The sequence below is a fragment of the Cyprinus carpio genome, chromosome A5 (assembly GCF_018340385.1).
Source record: "Cyprinus carpio isolate SPL01 chromosome A5, ASM1834038v1, whole genome shotgun sequence".
Classification (NCBI taxonomy): Eukaryota; Metazoa; Chordata; class Actinopteri; order Cypriniformes; family Cyprinidae; genus Cyprinus; species Cyprinus carpio.
Genome location: NC_056576.1, coordinates 29,319,645 through 29,346,315, shown reverse-complemented (window position 1 = coordinate 29,346,315; position 26,671 = coordinate 29,319,645). Strand labels below are relative to the sequence as shown.

The window sequence follows — 26,671 nt, the reverse complement described above, 5'->3', positions numbered from 1 at the left end:
ATTCAACTCAGATTGTGCTAAAAGTTATTATTATTAAATAAATAAATGAATAAATATATACACTACTGTTCAATAATTTGAGGTTTATTCAGCAAGGGTGCATTACAATTATTAAAAATTGTTATTTTCAATTCAATCTGAGTTGAATGTATGCAAATGTAAGGAACACAAACAATTATGCTATACTTATGAATATATACTTACTGTACTTATGTAATATGTACTTATGTACTATATATATATATATTTATTATGTATTTATGAATATATACTTTATTTACTTTTGTTATATTAAATTAATTTATGTATATTTTATTATTATATATAATATTTGGATTTTTTTTTGTAAGCATAAATAAAAAAAATGTTATTCTTTTTTTTGTTTTGAATTGATTTTATATTGCATAATTGTTTGTGTTCCTTACATTTGTTTATAGTCACTCAACTCAACTCATCCTAAGCTGTGCTCACCAAAAAGACTATCAATAATTTCTCCAGTAGTTATTGGTGCTGTTAGTATATCAACATATCCCTTTTAAAATGAAAGAACAGTTATATATCACACACTGAAAAACAAAGATCTGGAATTGTGGTATCCCATCTCACAAATCAACATTTTTTTTTACTGTCTTTTGGGGAGACAGTAGAGATAATGGCTAAATTAATTTAGACTGAAATCCTGTATGCTCTGCACCAGCTATTTATTGTTGTTTTGATCTGTGTGGATGTTGAGTTGCATGCATTATCCACGGCTGTCCCAAAGGAGGCCAGGAAACAGAGCTTAACACAATGCTGTATGCACTAAACATGGTTTTGCTCTTGCAGAGGAATGTATTGCCTACTATTCACAGCCATATGATAGATTCGCCTTGAAGTTTGTCAGCATGATTGTACAGCAGGACCAAATCACTCTTCTTATTTTCCTTCATCAGTGAAACCTGTGCTGTGAAGATGTAACTTCTGGGGAGAGGTAGCTTTAGCCTGGAATTAAAGAGGCAGTGACAGTTTGATTTCCTGCTGTGTCAATGAATGGCTTACTAAGATTAAAGTCCTTAAACGGACAAAGTCAAAGTCCGTGACAAACTCTGTGCAATAAAGAAATCAGAAGTGTTTGTGAGTAGCTTTTAAGTGTTGTTGTTGCTGATCAAACTATACATATCAAGAGAAATGATTTAACTGATCTCAGATCAACACAAAGGGCAACCTCAGTCAAAGGTTTTGTTTATTATGAATACAGCAGGTGGACTTCCCCTCCCTCCACACACCCCCTTTCACTCGTTCAATGCAGCTCTCTGACCAATCACAGCTCCTGCTGTCTCATCAGCTATTCAAAATGCAGGGCGGTTAAAATTTATGCTTGTTTTCTCCTGCTGTCCTTTATCCTCCAGTGGCAACATATGCATAGTGGCAGTTAAGCTCTTGAATAGCTGTGAGGAATCACATCTGAATTCATTTACTACATTTCTGAGAGTTCATGTGGGATGCATGCGATTTGGGACATTTTTAAAATCAGTCAAGCTGTGGTTTTACTGTAACATGGACTGTCAGAAGGCACAGAAAGTGACACTGAGCTGTTTCAGGCAATGGCAGAGATCATCTTTTCTTTTACAAACTCATGGTGAGTCTTTATTGAGCTACTGTATGTGTTGAAAAATGATGCTTCAATGGCATTTATCATCAAAAATATTTAAACAATTACCTACAGTTTTAAATATTGTATACACCCATCTGAAATAACCTCACTTTTACCGATTCATACTTTTTCCAGACTGATTCTAAGCTACATCTTAGCTTGGTAACACTTTAGTTTAGGGACCAGTTCTCACTATTAACTAATTGCTTATTATCATGCATATGATTAGCATATTGGCTGTTTATTAGTACATACAAAAGCACATATGGGACCCTGGACCACAAAACCAGTCTCAAGTGTAAATTTTTCAAAATTGGTTTGTTAGGATAAGACAATATTTGGCTGAGATACAACTATTTGAAAATCTGGAATCTGAAGGTGCAAAAAAATCTAAATATTGAGAAAATCGCCTTTAAAGTTGTCCAAATGAAGTTCTTGGGAATGCATATTACTAATCAAAAATTAAGTTTTGATATATTTATGGTAGAAAATGTACAAAATATCTTCATGGAACATGATCATTACTTAATATCCTAATCATTTTTGCCATAAAAGAAAAATCAAAATCAAGAAAATAATTTTGACCCATACAATGTATTTTTGGCTTTTGCTATAAATATACCCCAGTGACTTAAGACTGGTTTTGTGGTCCAGGGTCACATATTAATGTCTTATTCTACATGACAATATTTAAGATCCCTTAATCCTACCCCCATACCTACACTTAACAACTACCCTACTATTAGTAAGCAGCAAGTTAGGAGTTTATTGAGTCAGAAGCCATAGTTAATTGTTAGATAACAGTAAAAATTGGTCCCCAAACTAAAGTGTGACTGTTTTAGCTAATGAAATGGAATCAGTGAAATGTTAGGCCGAACACATACGTAGACTGATATTTGCTACCATTCAAAAGATTGGGGCTAGTAAGATTCATGTTTTTAAAAGCAGTCTCTTGAGCTCACCAAGGCGGAATATATTTGATCAAAAATACAGTAAAAACAATGAGATTGTGAAATATTATTACAATATAAAATAGCTGTTTTCTTCAGGTTTTTGGACTGTTATGCTCTTAAAATTTTTATTCTCCATTACACCTGTGATTCATGTGCGTGGATGTTTCAATGAAAATCAATACACAAAATCAGCATATTAGACTGATTTCTGAAGGATTGTGTGACACTGAAGAGTAATGGCTGATGAAAATTCAGCTGTGCCATCATATTTAAAAAAATACTTTTTTTAAATATATTGAAATAGAAAACATTTTAGATTATAATGATATTTCGCAATAGTCCTGTAACTTATTTCATAATTTAAGTGTTGTGTTTTGTGCTTGTATTTTAGAATGTTAATGTTTTGTTTTGTGTTTTGACCGGTTATTTATTATTTTTTATTACTTGACTGGATATTATATTGACTGGAAGAGTCAAGTAATGGAAATTCATTTGGCATGTGTGAACCCTGTGCCTGGGATCATTATTTGTTTTTGTATTATTGCTGTGTGTATAATTAATTGTTCTTTTTTCTCCCACTGACCACAGGTCAACTCAAACTGACAGTTACTCCGGGCAGCGGGTGGCTCTGTGTTCAAAGTAAGTATTACTGTGAACAGATTTTGTACTTTATAATTTGAGAGTTTTAAGAATTTGTTTTTCAAATAAGACTTCTTCTCATGTTAAAGTCTAATTTTAATAAACAGGTTATACTTGCGTTTATTTCATACAGGAAATCTTACATACATAATTCATTAAATGAGAAGTCAATTACTCAGACAGCATTTTTACTCGTGGCCTCAAGGTTTTTTTTTTTTTTCTTTTTTTACAGTTCTGGAGGCCAGGGGACTCATGGGAAGAGAGTACAAACCATGTGACTCCTATGTAAAGGTGGACATTTTGACATATGCAGATAAGGTCTAGAGCAGACAATATTTAGACCGCACATGAAGTCATGTGACTGCAAGCCTCATAAAGCAACTCCAACCTATTTTTCTCTTAGCAGAGAAACAACAATTACTTTCCCAGTCACTGTTGGTGATGATGTGCTATTATTTTTGTAATTATTTGCCGCTTAATCCTCTGTGGACGTCTGTCCTTGAAATGAACCCATTTTCATGTCAGCATGATTTGTGGTCGTCTGTCCTTGAAATGAACCCATTTTCATGTCAAGTGTTGATTGATTTTCCCTCTGAATATGATGAATATGTCCTCTAGCAATGTTAAACTAGTGGACTTAATCGCAACCACCAACACATGCTTATTTATTCCAGATAAGTATTGCTCCAGATGTTGACCACAGCAAGCGATGGAAGACCAGGACCGTTCTAGACGGCAAGAGTCCTGTTTTCAACGAGACATTTATGTTGTGAGTGATTCTTTTATAGTTTTATTGTTCGCTACAGACAGAGCTCTTGTATTATGTTGGAAGTGAAGAGTGTCATGTCATCTTATAGTTGAATAATTTATGTTAAACATCATGCGCTCTCTAACCTCTCATCTGACAGCCTCTATATCTCAATCGGTCTTTCCGAAAGAGACTTTAGGGCTGAGTCTGCTGTCTCTCTTTTGTTAGCTGAAAAAAGGCTGTCTTTTTGAAGTCTTTGGAGGAGAAGGCCATTGTGTTTTTGGATGAAGCTGGACATTGATGGATGAGCTTTTAAGTGTTAAGTGTTGCATTTATGTTGCAGAGATGTGGATGAAGACGATCAGAAGAAGAGGCTGTTGTTAACAGTGTGGAATCGCAATAGAACATCCAGGTAGGACTTTATCATCTTTTTTCACTCACATATTGATTCTCTACATGAATACATCTGTAGATAAAGGCTATTTATATGTGTACCATAAGTACAGTACAATTGTTCTTGTATGCATTTTATCTTTAAGACTCTTGGCAATGCCACAATCACTCAGTACAAAATCAATATATTATTAGCTGTTTTTTTTTTTTTATATCAGCAGCGTCACAGGACAGTGAACATGATCTAAGTGGGGTTAACCGATATGAATGTGACTTCATCAGGAGTTCAGAAATTCCCGTCTGTTGTTGTGTTTTAGTGTTTGATTTTGCCCACAGGCACAGTGACTTCCTGGGCTGTATGAGTTTTGGTGTCCACTCCCTCATCACCTCATCTAAGGTAAATATCCTGTTGTTTACATTTACCCATAGCGCTTTTACCCTGCAGTGATTTGTAAGTCATTTGGATTTGTATTTTTATCAATATGACAGAAAAATGTACAGTAGTAGTAGTACAGTGGTTATTCCTTTTTCCCCTCCACCCATACATTCATTAAAAAAAAATTAAAAATACTTATATACATGAACACATTTTATATTAATTCATTATCATATTTATTAAATGTACTATAAGTGTTTTTGAAAGTTTGAAAGCTCACCAAGGCTGCATTTTGTTTGATCAAAAATATGGTAAAATATATAATATTATATTATTACATTTTAAAATAACCATTTTATTTTAATATATTTTAGAAATAATTTTTTTCTGTAAGGGCAAACCTGATTTTTTATGATCCTTCAGAAATCATTCTAATATGCTGATTTGTTGCTCAAGAAACATTTCATATTGTTATCAATGTTGAAAATAGTTTTGTTGCTGGAAACGGTGATATATTTCTTTTTGAGTAGAAAGGAATATTATAAAATCAAACAACAGAGTTTATTTGAAATTGTTTTTTTTACAATTTGAATGTCTTTACTGACACTCTTGATCAAATAAATGCATCCTTGCTGAATAAATTATTATATATATATATTATATATTAATTTCTAAAAAAATAAATTAAACTGACCACAAACTTTTGAATGGTATATATATATATATATATATATATATATACACACATAGATAGACAGATATAGATATAGAAATAGATATAGATAATCATGGATTGTATACCAAACAGTAATACAGTAGCATGAGTTTAGGCTCGGGAATAGGAATCATTTTTGGGGAGAGCCACTATTTTTGTAATCCTGTTAAGCGACACACACTTCATATACATGCACCAAATTAGTGCAGTTCAGCAATTATTTATGTAACATGAAATTTATTGTAAAATATGACTTAAATGGAAGGCCAAAAGAGATATAATAGTAAACAGATTTTGCAGATGTACTGCCACGATACAACATCCATTATTTAATCTAAAATCTTCTTTCACTGGAACACAACTCAGTTTTGACTTGTTTTAAGAAAGATAGCATTTCATATTTATTAAATGTTCCTCCATATTTCATTCTCCTCTTGTCAAAGAGTTTCCTTCACACCATCGTCTAATTACACAGTGGGGGAAGTGGCGACAGGACTGCTCATCGAGGCTTGAAAAATGACCTACAATTACCAAGAGCAGCACACCGCAAACATGCTGGCATAGTGGCTTTATTCTGTATGCCTGCCTGCACAGACAAACAGAAATATCCCATCTGAGATTCCCGTTCCTTTACATTATGTCCCGCTGTCAGATTCAAGAGTGTTATACTCATGTGTCAAGACAGTAAATCCTTTCTCGGAGGGTGATATTTAGAGAAAAATTAAATCAAGCTCGATGGATGTTTTATATAACATGATGCCATCTGACTGAGTGGAAGAGTAAAATGGGCATCAGCTGTTTACAGCTGTGAAGGTCTCAAAAAACACACACATGAACACACAACAGAGCTGCGGACGACCACAGGGCCAGATTTTTATGAGGGCCGCATTAACAAGTTAACAGATATTGCGATTGCAAAACCTTGCGAATGAAAGAGCATCTTCTTCCCATGGCTCTCTGTGCCTAATTGTGTTTTTCACATTTTCTGCTGACAGGAGATCAGAGGTTGGTATTATCTCCTGGGAGAGGAGCTGGGCAGGAGCAAACATCTGAAAGTGGCCTCACGTCGCATCAGACAGACCGCTGGTGAGATTAGATGCAGTTTCTCTCTCTTTTTCTGTCTTTCGCAGTTGGATCGTATCCACTCTCTGATAGCCTTTAGCGGTGAAGACGGACAACTTCCACATGACTTCCATATTCTTGACATTGTTTAGAGGTGGAGAGGTATTTGTTGTGGATGTTTTTTTTGTTTTTGAATTTGATTTAAACGATTTTATTTCTTTTCTGTGGAAGTTACTTATTAACAAGCATTGCCTTGTACTTTTTGGAGGGATATAGAGGGCTCGGTGCTGAAACGTACAGCATCCCTGTGGAGAGCCATAACAAAGAGCCGGGGGCCGGGGGGCCGACACATTTGTGCGCAGTGATGAGCTGCGGGAATGAGATGAAAATTAAAAGGCTGAAGCATCATGATGTCTAAGTCAGTTTAAATCCACTTTAGAGATCTTGTCTCCCTCCCTCTGCCGTTTCGTAATGATTTTTGCGATAAAAAAAAAAAAAAAGCTTGTAAAATTTAATGCGCAGTCATTTTTGGTTCATCGAGTGTCAGAGATCATCTTCATCCCAGAATGAATGATTTTGCTCCTGGTGTGTGGACTAAATGACACGTGTCCCGTCAGAGAAATTCAGCCGAGATTAAGTTTGATTGGAGAGTGAGAGAGAGAAAGAAAGAGAGGGGGCTTGAGTCAAGGCACTGGGCTGACTTTATTAGAGAGAGCCAGATGTATTGTATCCCTCTTGAATGCTGTTTCCATGAAGAATGTTTAAAAAGACATTGCTTCCTGGGAGCGTAATCTCTATGGTTACAAAGTGGGGGAGCCTGTCGCTGGTTGTCGGGGTGGGGGTAACGCTTTTAGGGGAGTAGATTTCTTTCTCTCTCTCTGTTGTGGGGCAGTCAGCTCTGTGTCACAGGGATTCAGCTTGAGTTCATCTCTCATGGTGTAGACACACGCATGTTCAGCTGAAGCCTGCAGACAGAGACCGGGTTCTGCTGTCCTCTCTCTAAAGAGTGCTGGAGTAGAGACATTTCTACCCAGGGCTAAGATGTATTCAAAGAGCAATCTGTCTGCCTGGGACTCGTGGGACGCTCTTGTGTATCTTTCAGAGCTGCTGCATCCAACTATGAAGCTGGACCCGAGACCACAAGTCCAGAGAACATGCAGTCATTTACAGTAAGTGTAATTTATAAAATTGCATTTGAATTTTTTATTTAATTTGATTTATTTAATTTGATTTAATTAACTTGCATTTTTCTTTAACCCAAAATGTGATTCATGTGATATAACAACTAAAATTATTTTTTTTAATGGTATTTTTTTTAAAATATAAATAAACCTAAAGTTACACCAATAAAAGTTATTTTACATTTTCTACTGTTATATTTTAAGTTGTCATTTTTATTAGTTCTTTTTTGTTTTATATATTTTTAGTTTGCTTTTTCAGTTTTCATTTGAGTAATTTTACTCATTTAGTTTCAATTTATTTTATTTTTTAAAGAATACTCATCTAATAGTAATTTTATTTTAGTGCATCTTAATTTCATTTGTTGATTTTGGGTAATTTTAGTTTGTTAACAATAAGAATCATTTGAAAAAGTATACAGTGCAAAACACGATTCCTCTGCTTTGGCTGTAGTGTTTTGTCTTATGCTAAGCTAACGGTACTGCATGTAGTCAAAAGAGTTTTTCAGCCATCATAGTTATCAGAGATGTGATTTGATCAGCTTGGGAATATAAGCAGCTCTGTGTCATGTGCTAATGTGACGGACACTAGAAACATGAGGAGGTGTGTGGATGTACTTTCGGATATGTGCGACACAAACACACACACACACAAACACATACTCGCTCATTAAACCCTCCCATCCACTTTAGAGAGCAACTTTTCCCAGGACTGTTCTCCGCCTGCTCTGTTCTCCTCAGACAAAGCTGGGAAATGGGAAAAGCCAACAAAGTGGCTGCAATAGGAAGCCCAATCCCGCACAGTGTTTATGATTTATCCCTGTTTGATTCCCGCTCCGCTGACACTCTTGCTTGTTCCCTGCATTTTTATGTGGAGGCTGGTCAAATACTCTGCTAATCATTCTTCCGTTTCCTTCCTCTCTTCCCGAAAATCCATTTTTCAGATTTTGTAGTTGACCTTCCAGGGATTTCTGATTAGCAATCACTGGTTTTAACTGGAACATCAGCGATAGGGGGATGTAAATTGGATTATGGTATAGTGTGTGCTTTTGTGAAATGACTGTATTGGTTTTACACAGATCCTGCTTAAGTATAATAATTTGATTTCAGAAATTTCAACACTGTTTTATTGAATTAAGGTGTTGTGCAAGGGCTGGACGTCCTCCACGTCTGTCAGCCTATGCTTGTCCAGCTTCTTATTAAACAAACATCGGACCTAATGTCTCTGACTCATAATGAATGTTTGTGTTTACACTAAATCAAGCCTATCTGAGTGAGCTCCATCTCACTGTGCATAGAGAGTGAGTTCAGCCACTACTGTTGAGAGCTACTCAGGAAACATGTTGGCTTATCGGGAGCAGACATACTGCCTGGCCTATGGCTGGGGGGGTGGAAGGTGGTTTCCTGTCATTCTTCTGCTCAGAGCAGTTCCCATGAGTGGGTATGCGTAGCCGCTCTAGAGCGACCACGAAGGGAAGCAGCATCACCTGTGTGACTTTACTTTTATTTAAGACACTGAAGAGAGCGCCGCAGATGTAGGTGGACATATATGGAGTAAGCTATGCATACGATCCACGGTCTGTGCCGGCTCTGCATCGAACGAAACTTGCCACAGGTTTGTTCCTCTGCTTTTTTTGGCTTTGGTTGTAGTTTCATTGACACTGGTATTGAAGTGTTACGTCGTGTTCGGTCTCAGATAGTCCTCATGAAATTAATTGCATGATTTATTAAATTTTTTTTTTTTTTTTTGAGTATAGAGCCTAATTTTTATAGACCCAGGTTGATTGAAGGCTTGATCTCCGCAAGCCTGGGTAATGCACTTAACCCTAGGTTGCTCCAGATTGGCACTGTAAGTGGATTTGGATAAAAATGATTTAAGACCTTTCTGTTATATTATAAAGGTTATCCTTGAGAATGATGTTTGAAATCAGATTTGGGACTTCATCAATGAAAGTTAGTCAATATATGGCAGAAATATAAGAAATAAAGTCACATGAGTGAGGTAAGCGGCTGCTTATATATCCTTGTGCTATGATTGACAGGGCTAGATGAATAGGGTGACTTTTATGTTGAGGGGTAGAGGGTGTGATTTCGTTTGAGGTGCCCATCCAGGCTTGTTTGTAATGATATGAATAACACTAGTTACAAAATATTTAAGATATATAGTTTATTTCATTGAAACAAGAGAAAATGTCTGATAGTGTAGTTGGTGCATTACATTACTGTTAGTGTTTTAACCTTCTTCTTAGTCACCTCTGTCCCGTTTTATTTAGTATTACATTTGAATGAACCAAATGCAAAGAACATAAAATAATGTTACAAATGTGTTTGTAAATGCTGACATTTACATGTAAATTAAAATTCTTTTTAATCCATTCTAATACAAAATCTTAAAATATATTACAAAATCTAATAACATAAATATCATGTGATTTTTTTAAAAATAAATAATTAATGTATCTGTAAGTGTACATGTATATTCATCAATTTTAACAAAAATAACCATACATTACAATATTAAATACATTGCCATCATAACACCATAACAAATTTGATATAGAATAGAATAGAATAGAATAGAATAGAATAGAATAGAATAGAATAGAATAACTATATGGCAACCAAATAAATTCAGATTTATTGAAAACTTAATGAAGACGAAAACAGAAGCAAATCAAGTTGCATGCTTTCCTTATTGAGAACCACAAAGGGTCCAATACTTGGTAGCTAGAACACTGAAGATACTTAGTTGGCCAAAAGCAGGACATATTTACATTTTTGTGAATTTGGGACAACACCTCATGAAATCAGTTCATCTGCTCCCCCTCTTCAACTTATGTTTAAAACTCCATTTAGTGATGGACAGAGCATTTCCGCTCATCATCTTAAACTGGATTATGACATAATGTTTGAGTATTGTCATAACAAGAGCTAGTCATCATTCAGTAATGCTAGTACTTCGAGTACACAAGGTGACTGTCGATGTTTGAACTTGAACTTGAACAACAAACAGGAGCAGCGGAAAAAGGAAAAACAGTGCAGTTTGATGTGGATAATTATTTTATCACACCAATTAATGGAGCTTGTAACGAGGGCGATCACATCGCCCCAGAAGAGAAAAGAGAAATGGCAGTGAAAGTCCTAAAGCTGTCATCACTTTTTTTCCTTTATTCTCTCTCACTCCCTAAACAAGCCTCTTTGTTGTTGTGCGGTCAATGTCATGTTAAATGTGAGACGCCCCCCTCCTCTTCAACATTTCCTATTTAGTTTGGCTTCAGGTTCTGTTGACATTTTGAACTTCTACTGTCCAAATATTCTGTCTCTGCTGTTTGTCAGTGCCATGGCAGTTTTCTACCCCCATCATTTCCTTTTCTTGCCAGGGAAAAAGAAAAGCCCCTTGATCACCCAGCAACCCTGACTAATTTCTCAGCTTGTAGTTTTTAATATCCCTGACTCGTTGGTGCTGTGGCATTTCAGTCTTCGTGCTGCTGGGGTACAGTGCCGCTCTGGGGGGGTTGTTTGTTTCTGGCACACACACACACACACACACACACACACACACACACACACACACACACACACACTCACACACACACACACACACACACACACACACACACACACACACACACACACACACTGACCCGGTTACTGTGGGGCCTTACACTGTACTGTGGATGGTCCATCTTCCTGAATGCTGCTGAGGTCACTTTCATTTCAGTCCATTCAAAAGTTGTATTATTTTAAAAAGGAATTCTATTTGTTAATGATGTTCATTGAATGTAATTGGATTTTACTAGGAGTGAATCTCAATTTTTTGCTACGATTCTTAAAATGTTTTTGAAAGAAGTCTCTTATGCTCATCAAGGCTGCATTTATTAGATATAGAAAAAACAGTAATAATGTGAAATATATTAAATATAATATTGTGCATTTTTACAATTTAAAATAACAAATTTATATTTTAATATATTTTAAAATGTTATTTATTCCTGTCATGGCAAAGCTGAATTTTCAGCAGTCATCACTCCAGACTTTGATCCTTCAGAAATCAATCAAATATGCTAATTTGGTGCTCAGTAAACATTTCTTATTATTGTCAATTTGGGGAAAAAAAAAACAAATTTGCTACTTTTAAGGGAATATACAGGTCCTTCTCAAAAAATTAGCATATTGTGAAAAAGTTCATTATTTTCCATAATGTAATGATAAAAATTAAACTTTCATATATTTTAGATTCATTGCACACCAACTGAAATATTTCAGGTCTTTTATTGTTTTAATACTGATGATTTTGGCATACAGCTCATGAAAACCCAAAATTCCAATCTCAAAAAATTAGCATTTTTCATCCGACCAATAAAAGAAAAGTGTTTTTAATACAAAAAAAGTCAACCTTCAAATAATTATGTTCAGTTATGCACTCAATACTTGGTCGGGAATCCTTTTGCAGAAATGACTGCTTCAATGCGGCGTGGCATGGAGGCAATCAGCCTGTGGCACTGCTGAGGTGTTATGGAGGCCCAGGGTGCTTGGATAGCGGCCTTAAGCTCATCCAGAGTGTTGGGTCTTGCGTCTCTCAACTTTCTCTTCACAATATCCCACAGATTCTCTATGGGCTTCAGGTCAGGAGAGTTGGCAGGCCAAATGAGCACAGTAATACCATGGTCAGTAAACCATTTACCAGTGGTTTTGGCACTGTGAGCAGGTGCCAGGTCGTGCTGAAAAACGAAAATCATCATCTCCATAAAGCTTTTCAGCAGATGGAAGCATGAAGTGCTCCAAAATCTCCTGATAGCTAGCTGCATTGACCCTGCCCTTGATAAAACACAGTGGACCAACACCAGCAGCTGACATGGCACCCCAGACCATCACTGACTGTGGGTACTTGACACTGGACTTCAGGCATTTTGGCATTTCCTTCTCCCGAGTCTTCCTCCAGACTCTGGCACCTTGATTTCCGAATGACATGCAAATTTTGCTTTCATCCGAAAAAAGTACTTTGGACCACTGAGCAACAGTCCAGTGCTGCTTCTCTGTAGCCCAGGTCAGGCGCTTCTGCCGCTGTTTCTGGTTCAAAAGCACACGCCTGTGCACGGTGGCTATGGATGTTTCTACTCCAGACTCAGTCCACTGCTTCCGCAGGTCCCCCAAGGTCTGGAATCGGTCCTTCTCCACAATCTTCCTCAGGGTCCGGTCACCTCTTTCTCGTTGTGCAGCGTTTTTTTGCCACACTTTTTCCTTCCCACAGACTTCCCACTGAGGTGCCTTGATACAGCACTCTGGGAACAGCCTATTCGTTCAGAAATTTCTTTCTGTGTCTTACCCTCTCGCTTGAGGGTGTCAATTATGGCCTTCTGGACAGCAGTCAGGTCGGCAGTCTTACCCATGATTGCGGTTTTGAGTAAATGAACCAGGCTGGGAGTTTTTAAAAGCCTCAGGAATCTTTTGCAGGTGTTTAGAGTTAATTAGTTGATTCAGATGATTAGGTTTAATAGCTCGTTTAGAGAACCTTTTCAGATATGCTTTTTTTGAGATATTCTGGGTTTTCATGAGCTGTATGCCAAAATCATCAGTATTAAAACAATAAAAGACCTGAAATATTTCAGTTGGTGTGCAATGAATCTAAAATATATGAAAGTTTAATTTTTATCATTACATTATGGAAAATAATGAACTTTTTCACAATATGCTAATTTTTTGAGAAGGACCTGTATATATATATACTACACTATTTTAAGGATCAGCTCTCACTATTAAGTAGTTGCTTATTAGCATGCATATTACCAGCATATTGGCTTCTTATTACTTATAAAGCAAATATTAATGCCTTATTCTGCATGACCGTATTTTAGATCCCTTAATCCAACCCCATAACTAATCTTAACAACTACCTTTCTAACTATTAATAAGCAGCAAATTAGGAGTTTATTAAGGCAAAAGGCTTAGTTAATAGTGAATTTGTGTTCCCTAATCTAAAGTGTTAGTGAACTCTTTTAACAGAATGTCTTTATTGTCACTTTTGATATATTTAATGCATCCTTGCTAAATAAAATTATTACTTTCTTTAAAAAACAATTTTGTAACCCCAAACCTTTAAACGATAGTGTAAATATATGTGCTCCTTCACAGGTGACCATATTAAGAGGAAAAGATGGTTTTGGCTTCACCATCTGCTCTGACTGCCCTGTACGGGTCCAGGCTGTTGATCCAGGTAATTTAACTCAAGAAATTAATTTTTCATATCGTCCTCATAGTGCCTCAAGTTATTATAAAATTGTACCTAGAGTAAACTTTTATCGCTCAGAAGTTGCTAATTCATAGCACAGAAGACTATGTGTTTCTTAGTTATGTTTCATTTAAGTAACAACTTTGTCTCTAATGTTTATAAGATTTATAGTTATAAGTTATAGTATTAACATGGCACTCCAATGTCCTTAAATACCATGGTATTGCCACACTCTTTAAGGGTGTATCTAAGGCTGTACTCCTCAAGCATGTACCTTAAGAGTAATACTACTCTAAGCTTTTAATGGTAGATAAAGTACAAAGTTGTCCATTTAAGGCTATTGCTCCAGTGGCAAAGTAAAAAAAAAAAAAAAAGAAATCTTTGAGAAATTTAATACAATTTTTTTTTTTTTTTCATTCGTAATGATGTAACTTTTGAATTGCAGACTTTTTTCAGGTATTTTGGTAAATCTGTGCATAGTTAAAAATATTGTTAAAACCTCAGGGACTTTAGAATAGATATTTGAACACTTTATTTTATAGTGTCCTTGTTACACATTTTACATGCACTATAGTAACATCAGTAAATTATGCATGATTACATGCAATAACCCTAAACCAAATGATATTAGTCAGTATTACTCAGTATTTAAATGTACAGGACACCATAAAATAAAATGTAAACAAAAGAGATGTCATTTGCCTTTTTCTTTTTGATGGAGATCTTTTATTTAACTATGGTTTATGATCTTGAGTGTCTTTTGTCTATTTTGTTTAGGTGGTCCAGCTCACCAGGCGGGTTTACAGCAGCTGGACACATTACTGCAGCTGAACGGCCAGCCGGTTGAACACTGGAAGTGTGTGGACCTGGCTCAAGCCATCAGGTGTGTATAGGAATGTTTTGGTTATCATTTTATAGCTACAGGTTTCACAACACCTTTTTGGTCACACTTTAATATGTGGACCAGTTCTCACAATTAATAAACTATTAACTATTTACTAGTTAGTAAGGAAGTTGTTAAGTTTAGGTATGGGGTCAGATTAAGGGATCTAAAATGTAAAATTAAAATCTAAAATTTAAAAACCTTTTCCCCTCACATTTGAAATAGTAATAGTTCAGAGAGATAACATGGGTCAAGTGAAATGAATGGTTCTTTTAAAATGCATTCATGCCTTATCATTAAATTCATTCTTCTTCTTGCAGGAATTGTTGTAATGAGATCACAGTGGTGGTGTGGAGGACAGTGCCTATTATGAAGCCTTACTACGAGGGGCTTATCCACAGGCCTTCCTACAAACCCTCCGGATTTGATTCTCTCTCATCTGCAAAGACTCAAAGCAAAACCCCACCTTTACTCTCTCGACCCACCAAACACAAACAGGGTCGTCGTAAAAAAGGAAGTGGCTCTGATAACACGGGAAACGGAGTAGGAGAGTCACTCTGGTCTTGGACTGGCAAACGAGAAGAAAATGACTACAAAACACGCACACAGACCCTCAAAGGTACCCGTGTGACATCTTCAAATGGTGACAACTACATCATCCTCTCTCCTGTCAGTCCTGGAAACCAGGTGGGAATCTGAAAGCAATCGTATTCATGCTCATTCCTACTGAAGGCTGGGGTAACATCTTACTTATCTGAATGTTTAATGTTTCAGATCTTGCAGCCAGTGTATTCTGACTCCAATGGCACACTGGGAACTCTAGGTAAGACAGGCTATGAGAAGGGTTTATGTTTGTTTCCGTTTCTACATGTTTAGGTAAAGATCTGATGATGGTGTGTCTCAGATCAATTTAAAATGTAGAATTTCTGCACGTGCTCTTTAAGAATGAAGTGAGCAAGAATCCTTTTAAAGCATAGTGGTGAAATGACAGATGGAAAGATCATGAGGCTCATGACCATGATAGTAATTTATTAACATATTCGTAGATGGTGTCAATAAGAGGTGACAGTAAAGATCACAGTTATCACAGTAAAGATAAAGAACTGTTATAGTAAATTGTAATAATATATCTCTGAATTACTGTTATTACTGTATTTTGAGCAAATAAACGTAGCCTTGTTAAGCATAAGTTTTCTTTAATAATAATATACAAAAAAAACTTACCAGCCCTAATCTTTTTAAGGGAAGTGCGTATATTATGGTCTTTGATGATATTTCATGTTGATTCATAGGAAGAATCTATCAGACTGGCAGAGGACTGCAGCAGAGCCCAGACTACCTGCAGAATGGGGGGCTGCAAGCACAAGCCACCTTGTGCAGGTCTATGAACAGTAAGACCACCACCGTGCCTCCTTCATCCTACAGACAGAGCTTTGCCAACTACCAGAACTGCACCATAGTCCAGTCCCACCTGCCTCACTCCAACTATGGCACATACGTCAGTCTGGCCCCCAAGATTCTCATCTTCCCAGTTTTTGTTCAGGTATATTCAGTATCTGTTTATCTTCCAGGATTATTATGCAGTCTTTGTACATGTTTTATTTTAAATATTTAAGTGCTAGAGTTAAAAGATCAATGTTTTGTGTTTATTGAGTGTATCACATGAGTGTTATCAATAACAAATTATGGATGATTAATTAAAAGGGTAATGAGCTTTTTTTAAAATCAATTTTTGGTTAAAATCTATATGAATGTGAAAGTAAGAGTGTATGTTTTATATGTTTTCCCAAGTTTAAATTAGCTTTTTTTCTGTTGTGTGAGAAATACTTTTTCTCAAGTAATATGAGGTTGTGAAAACCTGCATGTATAATAAACTTTTTTTTTTTTTTTTTTTTTTTTTTTTACAGAAATGTTACTTAAATAGTTGGAGTATAATATTCCACAGCACAGAATACTGCTGTCACTGCTTGGCATTTCTTGCCAGTTACCTGTACCCATATATTGGCTGATTTACAGACCAGTGTGCTGTTATTATAGTTTATCTAGGATGTGTTGTACTGACACACACAAATGTGCATATGACATGATTGACATGATTCACATAGTGTAGCTATAACGAGTCTTTAATTGCATTGCAGCCGCTGGACCTGTGCAGCCCTGAGAGAGTCCTGATGTTGTCAGAGGAAATGATCCTTCATGACAGTAAACACATAGCTCTTAAGGTAACGCCATTAACTCACAATCTCCCCAGAGGGAAAATGTATTACTCAGAGGTTGCTTTTTATGAATCAGGGGAGTTTTCTGTTGTATTTAATGAACTAATTTTTCATTTCCATTTTAACAAGTGTGTTTATAACTAATGAGACAGTTGTTAGCAATATAATATGAATATACAGCCATACAAATAATATGGATGGCATGTTGCAAATAATTTTTTCTTCAGAATTTGATGAGAAATGTTTAAGTTCATATTATGATTCATGACCTTTGATTGCAGACTGGCAAATTTGAGCACAATTTGTGAGATTGTTGAAAACTCCTCTGAAATAGGAACTAATCTCTGTTTCTCAGTAGAAGCATCTGAAGCAAGCACAAGTCTCTGTTTGCTTTCTTTTTATCATTGCTCTGTTGGAGAAAAAATTTAGATATTAAAGGGAATTGGCAAGTTCATCCAAAAATGAAAAGCATTGAAAAATCTGCCATTGTCTATATGATTTGAACAGCACTCTCTTCCACCCTCAATACCCATGGCTGAAGTGCCCTTGAGCAAGGCACTGAACCCCCAGTTGCTCCCCGGGCACTGGATATAGCTGCCCACTGCTCCGGGTGTGTGTTCACTGTGTGTTCACTTCTCACTGCTGTGTGTGTGCACTTGGATGGGTTAAATGCAGAGCACCAATTCTGAGTATGGGTTACCATACTTGGCAAATTTCACGACTTTCACTTTTTCACTTTCATTTGCAATCTACCATGGGACATAAAGAAAAGTTTAGCAGATTGTTTATGCTGCTCTTTTCCATACTCTGAAAAAAACAATTCTGTCATTATTTACTCAACGTTAATTGCAGATTGCATTGTCATGTCCTAAACATGTAATGTTTTTGCATTTAGTTTAACTATTGATGACTCTCAGATCCTTTTAAGCAAGACCGAATCTAGCTTGAGAGACATCCTGTCTAAAACATCTTGTCTTGGATAAAATATGCAGAAACGATTCTTGTTCGTGGGCTCTGAAAGTGACCTAGAGCTGGTGTCCACTTTCAGGAGAATTGACTATTTTGCTTGGTCAGATTTGAGCTTGTTCTCATGATACCCCTCTAAAAGCCTGCTATAGTCCAGTGACCCTGATGTTTTCTTGAGATGGACGAAACACTACCTTTTGTATTAGATCCATTTCACTGAAAAATCGCTTGGGAACTGCAGAAATATTTTTCTCGTTGACAGTAATGCCCGACACAAAATATGTGCTCCACATAGTGTGGAAGCAGATACCTTGATCCGAGATTTCTTTCTGCTGCAGCTTTAAAGGAAACCTGCAGTTTGGGAATAACATGACCTCGGCTTCCTCAGCATGAGCAATAATGTGCAAAGATAAATCTCTTAGTGCCACAATAGCCTCCAAAACCGACTTTGTATCTATAGCGATTCCCTTTGAGAGTCTGTCACATCCTTTGTGCTCTCTCGCAGGGCCCCCTTCTGCAAGCCAGCTGACCTCAATTTTGCCGAGAGACCTGTTTGAGTAATGCGGTCAAGAGTTTCTAAAGATCAGAGTGTTTAAGAAGGATGAGCTGTACATCACTAAACACATTCCTCCAGTGTCCTAGAACGAGCGTGTGTGTGTTTGACTGTGATTTAGATCAGCTGCTTTTATTAAGTTGGCCTAATTCCAAGCCTGGGCAGTGGGCGCCATGAAAGGCAAAGCAGTGTAACCAGCCTACTGCTTTCTGTGTGGGAATCAGAGCTTTTCCCCTTCCTAATGACCTTAACTTGACTTTACCTGATTCATCGCGGTTCTTATAGATGTATAATATTATTTAAGCCATTAAGTAAAGGACAGTTCATTCTCAGTGTAATTCTGCATCTGCTCTCCAGTTTAAATGAACGCTATAAATAGGCTTATGTTTTCCATTATAAAGAATTATGTTTGTCTTCACATGGTAGAAGCTGAGTGAGAGTGACACAAGAAGGTCAGATGGGGATGTTTGAGTGTGGTACTGATTGTTGTCTGTATCGCCCTCTATAGGTTACAGTGTTCATCTACACAGACCTGATGCTGTTGACCAGGGAAGATGAACCGGGCCGTTGTAATGTTCTACAGAGTCCACTTTACCTCCATGAGATACAGCTGCAGGACGGTGTGTACTACTGTTTTCCACTAACTCTGTGTAGAAGACATCGTAATTATTATTATTTTTTTGTCCTGCTGTAATAGCTGTTTTTTGGAGCACTGCACATTGTGCTCAAAAGTAAGGCATAATGTCAAGCATGACTCATGTTTCAGACAACATTTGGATTGTGCACTTATCTGGCAGCAGCTCAATCTGTGTCTTTCATTAATTTTCATATGTAATCGCAGCATCAATGTATGTCAATATAAACAGGTAAATTACGTTCCACACAGAGAAGTTCATACAGTAATTACAACACTGTATTTGTTCAGTAAGCAAGTGTCTTTCAAAATAATTGTCTTTAAATAAAATGCATATTATTTATTTTAATGATACTAATACTATAATGTCACTGTATAAAAATTATATAAAATAAAAAAAGCATACACATACCTTAATTGGAAAACATAATGTGCAAATCATGACTGGTTTGTTCGATGCTTATCATCCATTATCCATGTTGGCCAGCTATGGTGTATTTAAATGAGCAGAATTCAGATTCAAACAATGTTTAATACATCACAGAAAAGTTTGCATGGAACATAAAGCACATGTGCATGGTCAACAAACATAATACATATTAACAGTGCAGTTCTGGGCTGATAGAACAAGTTTTATATCTGTCAACTATGAAGAAACTCTCACACTGGCCTTGGGCCATCCAGCTATTGTTATTGTTGAGCCCTGCAATGTGTTGCTACGTTTCAGCATGAAAGCAAAGGCAGTGCTAGTGCCTGGTTTACATCTGTTTAAGATGTAACCTTGAGATGTATCCTGAAGTGAAGTAAATTTCTTCACATGTAATGAGTTCAAATGTTAGACTATCTGTCTGTCTGTCAGTCTATCTGTCAGTTTGTCAGTCTGTCTTAATCATTCTCAATCATTCAGTCTATCTGTATCTCATCTCTCTGGGTTGATTGTTTAGTGTAGAGGGGATGTTAAGGAGGTCCACCCTGTGTTATTTATGACTGTGTGTTAGAAGCGATAGTCAGGAAGGAGGCGTCAGGACTGTGGGAATGAGTATGTGTGTGTCATGAGAGCGTAGCTCTCCTCACTCTCTGTGTCTGCTGGGAACAATGGCCATGTCTCCGGTATGGCCCGTTATAGGCAGGCTGGGCGGGACAGTGTATTCTTTACCTTCCTGAGAACAGAAATACTGCAGCATGTGGCACAGAGGGCAGTTCTATCTTCAGCCTTTATTTGACATCCCTCTCTTTTTTTAATAGCATCACTATGCTGACCTTTGTCTTTTTGGATATGAAATTAGTTGTTTGGTCAAGGCACTTGACTTTGCAGTCAAAGTCCATTATTGATATACAGATAGGCAAGAATGTGCAGAGGGGCAAAATGAATATTATAATATTAATATGTGAAATGTGTATTATAGAAAATTATGTACTGTTTTTTATTTTTTAAATCATATACTCTAATTATCAGTATTTATACGGTAACACTTTATTTTAAGGGCCATTTCTCAATATTAAGTAGCATGCATATTATTATTGGCTGTTTATTAGTACTTATAAAGTGCATATTAATGCCTTATTCTGCATGACCTTATTTTGTATCCCTTAATCCCACCCCATAACTAAACTACCTTAAACTACCGTGCTAACTTTTAATAAGCAAAAGTTTTAATTTAAATTTTAGTTAAGTAATTGTTTAGTTTGTAATTGTTTGTTTTTATTGTTTGAATTTTAGTGCTTCAACTTATTTTAAGTTTTTCTTCGAATATTTCTATTTTATTTTATTTCAGCTTTATTTCAATTAATGAAAACAATGTTTATGTAAATATAAGGTTTTTATAGAGATAAAATCTGAACATATTCCTGTAATACTTGTAATATCTTGTAATACTTGTATTTAGTATTTAATTTTAATAGCACTCTGTTTATGCAGTGCACATATGGGTGACATATATCTGAGTACATGTGGGTGTTTACATCTCCTAGAGTCAGAAAAAAAAAAAAACCTGATAGCGTCGAGATTCACAAGAAATTCACACTTCTGTCTTCTTCTCTCCAGTTCCTGCAGACAAACTGCGGCTGTACATCTCCTACTGGATAGAGGTGAGATCCTGCATCTAACCACCGACCCACTCATTCAGCGCAGATCTCTGCTCATGGCACATCGTGCTTAACACTGTGCTCTGCACTACAAATCACGCGTGATGTAATGTGTTTTCCATCAAAGCGTTGGCCCGACAGGATGGCCCTGTGGTAAACATTTACAGGATGTAAATGTTGTGCGGCTGTTAAATGGAGACCCTCTTGCGCCTGAGGTTTGCGTCACATATTAGAGCCTTTAAAGCTGCTCTTTCTCTCCAGAGTAAACGTGCCTGAAAGACATAGCCTGCTCACTCGAACAAACACATTCATCGACCCAGCCATCTGCCCATCTCCCTGACAACACCTCACTCACTCACTCACACACACACACAGAGACATGAATGTGTGAGTGAGTATGATTGCATCTCTCATATGCCATTCTCCTGCATAACAGCGCATGACACTGAGGTTTCTTAAAAGGGAGATGTTCTTGTATAGGTGGAACCTGCTTTTAAAAACATCTTTTTCCTCAGATTTATAAGACTGGGATGTGTAATTTTGTCTTTGCTCTCACATAAACACACATTATTTCATAATCACTCCCTCAATGTGGTTTACACACTGTCTTTGTGTGTCTCTTTAGAGGACCGAATGTCTGTTCAGCCTGGAAGCCTTTTCATCCGAGCAGAAGAGGAGGGTCGTTCAGTGTCTGAGAGACAATATTGACAAGCAGCTCACCCTGAGGGACAGAATAGGCCCCGACCAGGTACTAAATCAAACACAAGCACACTCGCTCGCAAAAACACCCACTTGGGTCTCGTTTTTAACCACAGCACGTCTACATTTCTCCAGCAGTTATGGAGCATTATCGCTCATAGAGAGAGGCAGGGCTTTATAAACAGGACTAGCATCTGCAAAATGACCTTGCATTTCGAGAGCTTTATCCTTATTTAATTTCTCTCTCTTGCTCTCTCTTTAAAGTCAGCATGAAACTGTTTTGCTTTTGTAATGCAAAATATTCTGAGTGAAACAGGATATTCAATGAGAAAAAAAATGAAGGGCAGTATTTTATCCATCATGAACTGAGGGGTTTGTGAAAGGTCTACGTGGTTGCAAGGCAGAGGTTGAAAATAATATGCGCAAGACCAGTAATATGTATTAAAGGCCCTATGATATAAGATATATATCTATTTTTTATTTTTTTTTATACAGGATGTAAATGTTGTATATTATATTATATGTAGATACTGTAGACCGATATTTTGTAAAAAACTAAAATAGAGTGAGTTTAGTTAAGTCATAGTAATGAACCATGATTTGCTAGTCGGTAGAGGTGCAATTTTAAAGTAAAACAAAGTAATTTTCATCAATATTAGGGAGTACAGGAGCATATAAATAGTTTCAAAGCTAAAAGACCAGGACTAAATACCACAAAAGTCCTGTTTTGGGCTCATGGGGTCTTTAAGAATGTACAGTAAATATGGTCAGTAATGAATTTGGGTTGATTTCAGCAGGCTATGTTATGTGACAGATGCTTGCTCCACTCCATACAGTACCAGTTAAACATAATGTTTGTTCCTCTGTTTCTTATTCATGCTCTCTCTTACTATCTCCACTCGGGTGGGCGACTGACATCAGGAGAGCAGCGACATCATCAGACTAGCACAAACAGACACGCACATGTGACTGCGTGAAAGAGAGGGAGAAAGAAAGAGAGTGTAGAGAAAGAAAACAGGGCTGTTGTAATGCATGCTAGTATGGTTGAGGACTACATTACTTGTTTGTAGGGACAGATCCTTAAGAAGGTGAGGTCACTTACATGTTGCTTTCTGTATGTTCTGTATGTGCCTTGTGCTTTTGCAGTGTGTAATAGATTAAATAGAGTTTTTTTCCTCTAAAGCACCTTCACTGTGATCTTACTGGCAAAAGGGATATTTAAGAAGGTGTGTTAGAGTTAGATGTTTGAATTCGTTTTGAAATATGTAAGTTTAATTAATATGCATTGTAACTTAACATGACACACAATAGAAAAGTGACTATAGTGTGAAGTTAGAATAATATTTTGTATGTTATAATCTAATAATCTTGGTTATTGCACAAAGGGTTTAACATACACTTGAGTGAGCATCATATACGTATAGACTAATAACATTCTAGCTGCTCATATTAGCAATTTTTGTATACCTCTTTGTGTCAGATCTCTTGTGCTGTCTTTAAAGAGCATCTGAGCTTGTGTGTCAGTCACACTGCCTGCAAACTACTATGTGAGCTGATTAGATGTGTAGGGTGCATGAATACATTAACCTTTTCTTCTTCAATAGGGAGACGTAAAATACAATTTTCTCCCTTTCATTTTCTATGTCTGTCTTCCCATTTCCTCTCTTCCTATACTCCTGATGTAGAGTTGATGTATTCTTTTTTTTCTTCTTTATTCATTCCCTCATTAATTTCCAAAGTCATTTAAATATTTAGGTTGATGTTTTTATCAATATTGTTTCTACTTTTCTTGAGCTTTTAGCTGTTGACTTTACTACTTTTATGTTTGGTGCCCCAGAGACAACAGTGATAAATAATAATAGTATTTTCTTATTTTAACAATTTTGTTATAATAAAAACCCAATAGTGAGATTTTTTTTTAAGCATAGCGTCTGTTGGGGATCAGTTTTACACCCTCAGAAAAAAAATACAAATAAATGAAAACAAGTTGTACACAAAAATAACATGACAAAATTGATGGCAATTAATAATGTTTAATACTGGAGTCTCTGAAATCCCAAACATAAGTAATGTAATGTTTTTCATGGAGGATGGTTTATGGTTAAGTATATGTTTATATCAAACATGAGGGGAAGTGTGGCTTTTTATATGATGAATAATGATTCATTTGCAGTGTTTGTGAATGACAGCTGCATTATTAATTTGATTATTTACTAAAGGACTTGGCATAGGATATTATTCAGTGTAAATGATGCATAATTCTGTGTTTTTCCCGCTTAATATATTTTATTTTTTAAATATATCTCATATATACTGTATATTTTAAATATGTACAATATATTTAAAATACATTTTAATTTTTGCTGTATGTTGTGTTTTTCATGACATACAATACAGTATTTTCTTACAATGCACTATTCTGTATTGCTTTCCCCATTTACTTAATATATGTAAATGTATATATAAAGTGTATAAATGATTTTAAATAAAGTATATTTTTAATAATTGTAATAAAGTATATTTATTATTCGCTATGTATCATGTTTTTCATTTAATTAAAAATACATCATTTTTTATTACATAAATTTAAGACTGCTCTAGTGATTTTTGGATTCACAAGTGTCAAGAGCTGAGAGCTTCTTTTTATGCTTTTTTTTTTTTTTTTTTTGTGCAAAATGGCATTTTTTTTTTTTTTTTTTTTATCAACAGCGTTTCTTCAGTCTCTTTATCCATATAGTAGGCAATTGTTAAATCCAGAGCCAGTTGTAAAATGTTGATTTCAGTTGTGTATTATTGACAGATGCTGGAACCAAAAGCAGCTGAACAGGCTGATCTGGGTCTGCTGGGCTTCAGCCCTCACAGTGTGTCTGAGCCCTGTTCCCCATCATGCCCCTCTGCATCGCCCATCATGAAAAGAACCAACTGCAGCTCTTCAGCTCAGCGGCTCTCGTACCCAGACTTGCACTCCAGCACGGGAGACGCCAACCAAACCGCTCCGACCTCTCGAGACGCCTGCAAACCTCCAAACCTGGACACCTCCGAGATATGGAAGGACAGACAGAAGGAGGTGAAAGGAGGTGGCCAAGAGTCAGAACTGGAGAAAAGGGAGCAGGGGGAGGGTGAGAGTGCTTCTGAGACCATCAGCGTTGGCGCCAGACCCACATCTTCATCGTCATCTTCCTCACCTTTAGTCATTCCCAGGCTGTGCCTGGATCGCTCCTTCAACGCAGATGCTTTGACCTCACCGTCAACTGACGATGATGAAGAGGAGGAGGAGGAAGATGATGAGGACACAGATGAAGGCTTTCTGAAGAGGAGGAGTATGGTGGAATCATCTCCTAGCAGTGGGCAGCAGAGCGGGGGCTTGTGTGTGCAGAGGGCCCTCCACAGACGGACACACAGCGAGGGCAGTTTGCTGCAGGAGCCCCGGTCTCCTCGCTTCATCTCCGATCAGGCCATTGACTGCATAGAGGCCAAGCGGGAACCTTCGGAGCGCTGGGCGGTTCCCTCCCCACAGACCCTGAGGAAAGAGCTCACCAAGAACAGAGGATCCGTCCACCAGATCTGTCTACTCTTCACTGGAAAGAGGGTGCGTAGAAATTCAGCTATATCAAATTATAAAAACCACGATTTATGTGATGTCACTAGATTTATTTACAAAAAAAAAAGGTTCTTTTGTTTTGTCAAATCGTCTAATATATTTTTTTTATTAGTTGTTTTTTTTTTTTTTGTTTTTTTGTATTTTTTTTTTTTTGTAAATCTTCCACAGGTTTGTGGCAAGCCGAACTGTAAATGTGACACGGGAAAAATTGGTGTCAAAAAGAAGAAATCCAAGAATTTGTGAGTGAATCTCGTTGACATAACTGTCAAGATATGTACTGTATGTCACCCCATGATCAAAAGTTTTTATTATTATTATTATTTTGCAATTAAGAAATAAAAAGCCTATTTGTAGCACGATTAAATTTTTTACATTGTAACTGTTTTCATGACAGCAGAAAACATTCTCATTACTATATTATCAAAAAGGTTTTATCTGGTGATGGTAGCATCAGATTTAACTGCCTCAAAGCAACAAAAACAAGTCAAACGAATTATTCAATATGACTAATGGCTTGACACCATGAGGTTATACCAACAAAAATCATTTTGCATTATAATATTGAGAATTATCATAAAAACGGCTCATTATCATAAAAATAATGTAACAATAAAAAAACATAATGGTCCTACAAATAGGCTCAATTTTCTTCACGCAAAACATAATTTCTTGTTTGTTTGTTTTTTCTGTTGATTTTAGGTGTATCTGGACTGGTTTTTGTTTGCGTATATAGATATATATATATAATATATATATATATATATATATATATATATATATATATATATATATATATATATATCATGTTTTTCATTTTCATAAAAGTATAGTATACATTATTCTTTTCTATTAAAACCAGAAGGTCCTACATACAGGCTTAAAGGAATAGTTCACACAAAAATGAAAAATTTGCGACTCAGGCCACCCAAGAAGCAGATGAGTTTGATCATTGCCACAGATCTGCAGAAATTTAGCATTACATCACTTGCTCACCAGTGTATCCTCTGCAGTGAATGGGTGCCGTCAGAATGAGAGTCTAAACAGCTGATAAAACATCACAATAATCCACAAGTAATCCACTCAATTCCAGTCCATCAATTAACTTCCA

At 36.5% G+C, this 26,671-nt stretch overlaps 1 protein-coding gene across 1 annotated transcript; it reads left to right on the top strand.

Moving 5' to 3' along the window:
• Positions 1 to 705: 705 nt before the first annotated feature.
• On the top strand, positions 706 to 26,192 carry LOC109060462 (regulator of G-protein signaling 3-like). Its single transcript, XM_042756802.1, has 19 exons — positions 706 to 1,618; positions 3,175 to 3,225; positions 3,458 to 3,516; positions 3,900 to 3,994; positions 4,317 to 4,385; positions 4,703 to 4,763; positions 6,453 to 6,543; positions 7,624 to 7,688; positions 13,830 to 13,911; positions 14,704 to 14,809; positions 15,130 to 15,496; positions 15,584 to 15,632; positions 16,102 to 16,352; positions 16,948 to 17,031; positions 19,053 to 19,164; positions 21,223 to 21,266; positions 21,889 to 22,011; positions 24,763 to 25,551; positions 25,732 to 26,192. Exons 1-19 carry the CDS (start codon positions 1,354 to 1,356, stop codon positions 25,804 to 25,806), a joined length of 2,838 nt encoding a protein of 945 aa, XP_042612736.1. The 5' UTR covers positions 706 to 1,353; the 3' UTR covers positions 25,807 to 26,192.
• The last annotated feature ends 479 nt before the right edge of the window (positions 26,193 to 26,671 follow it).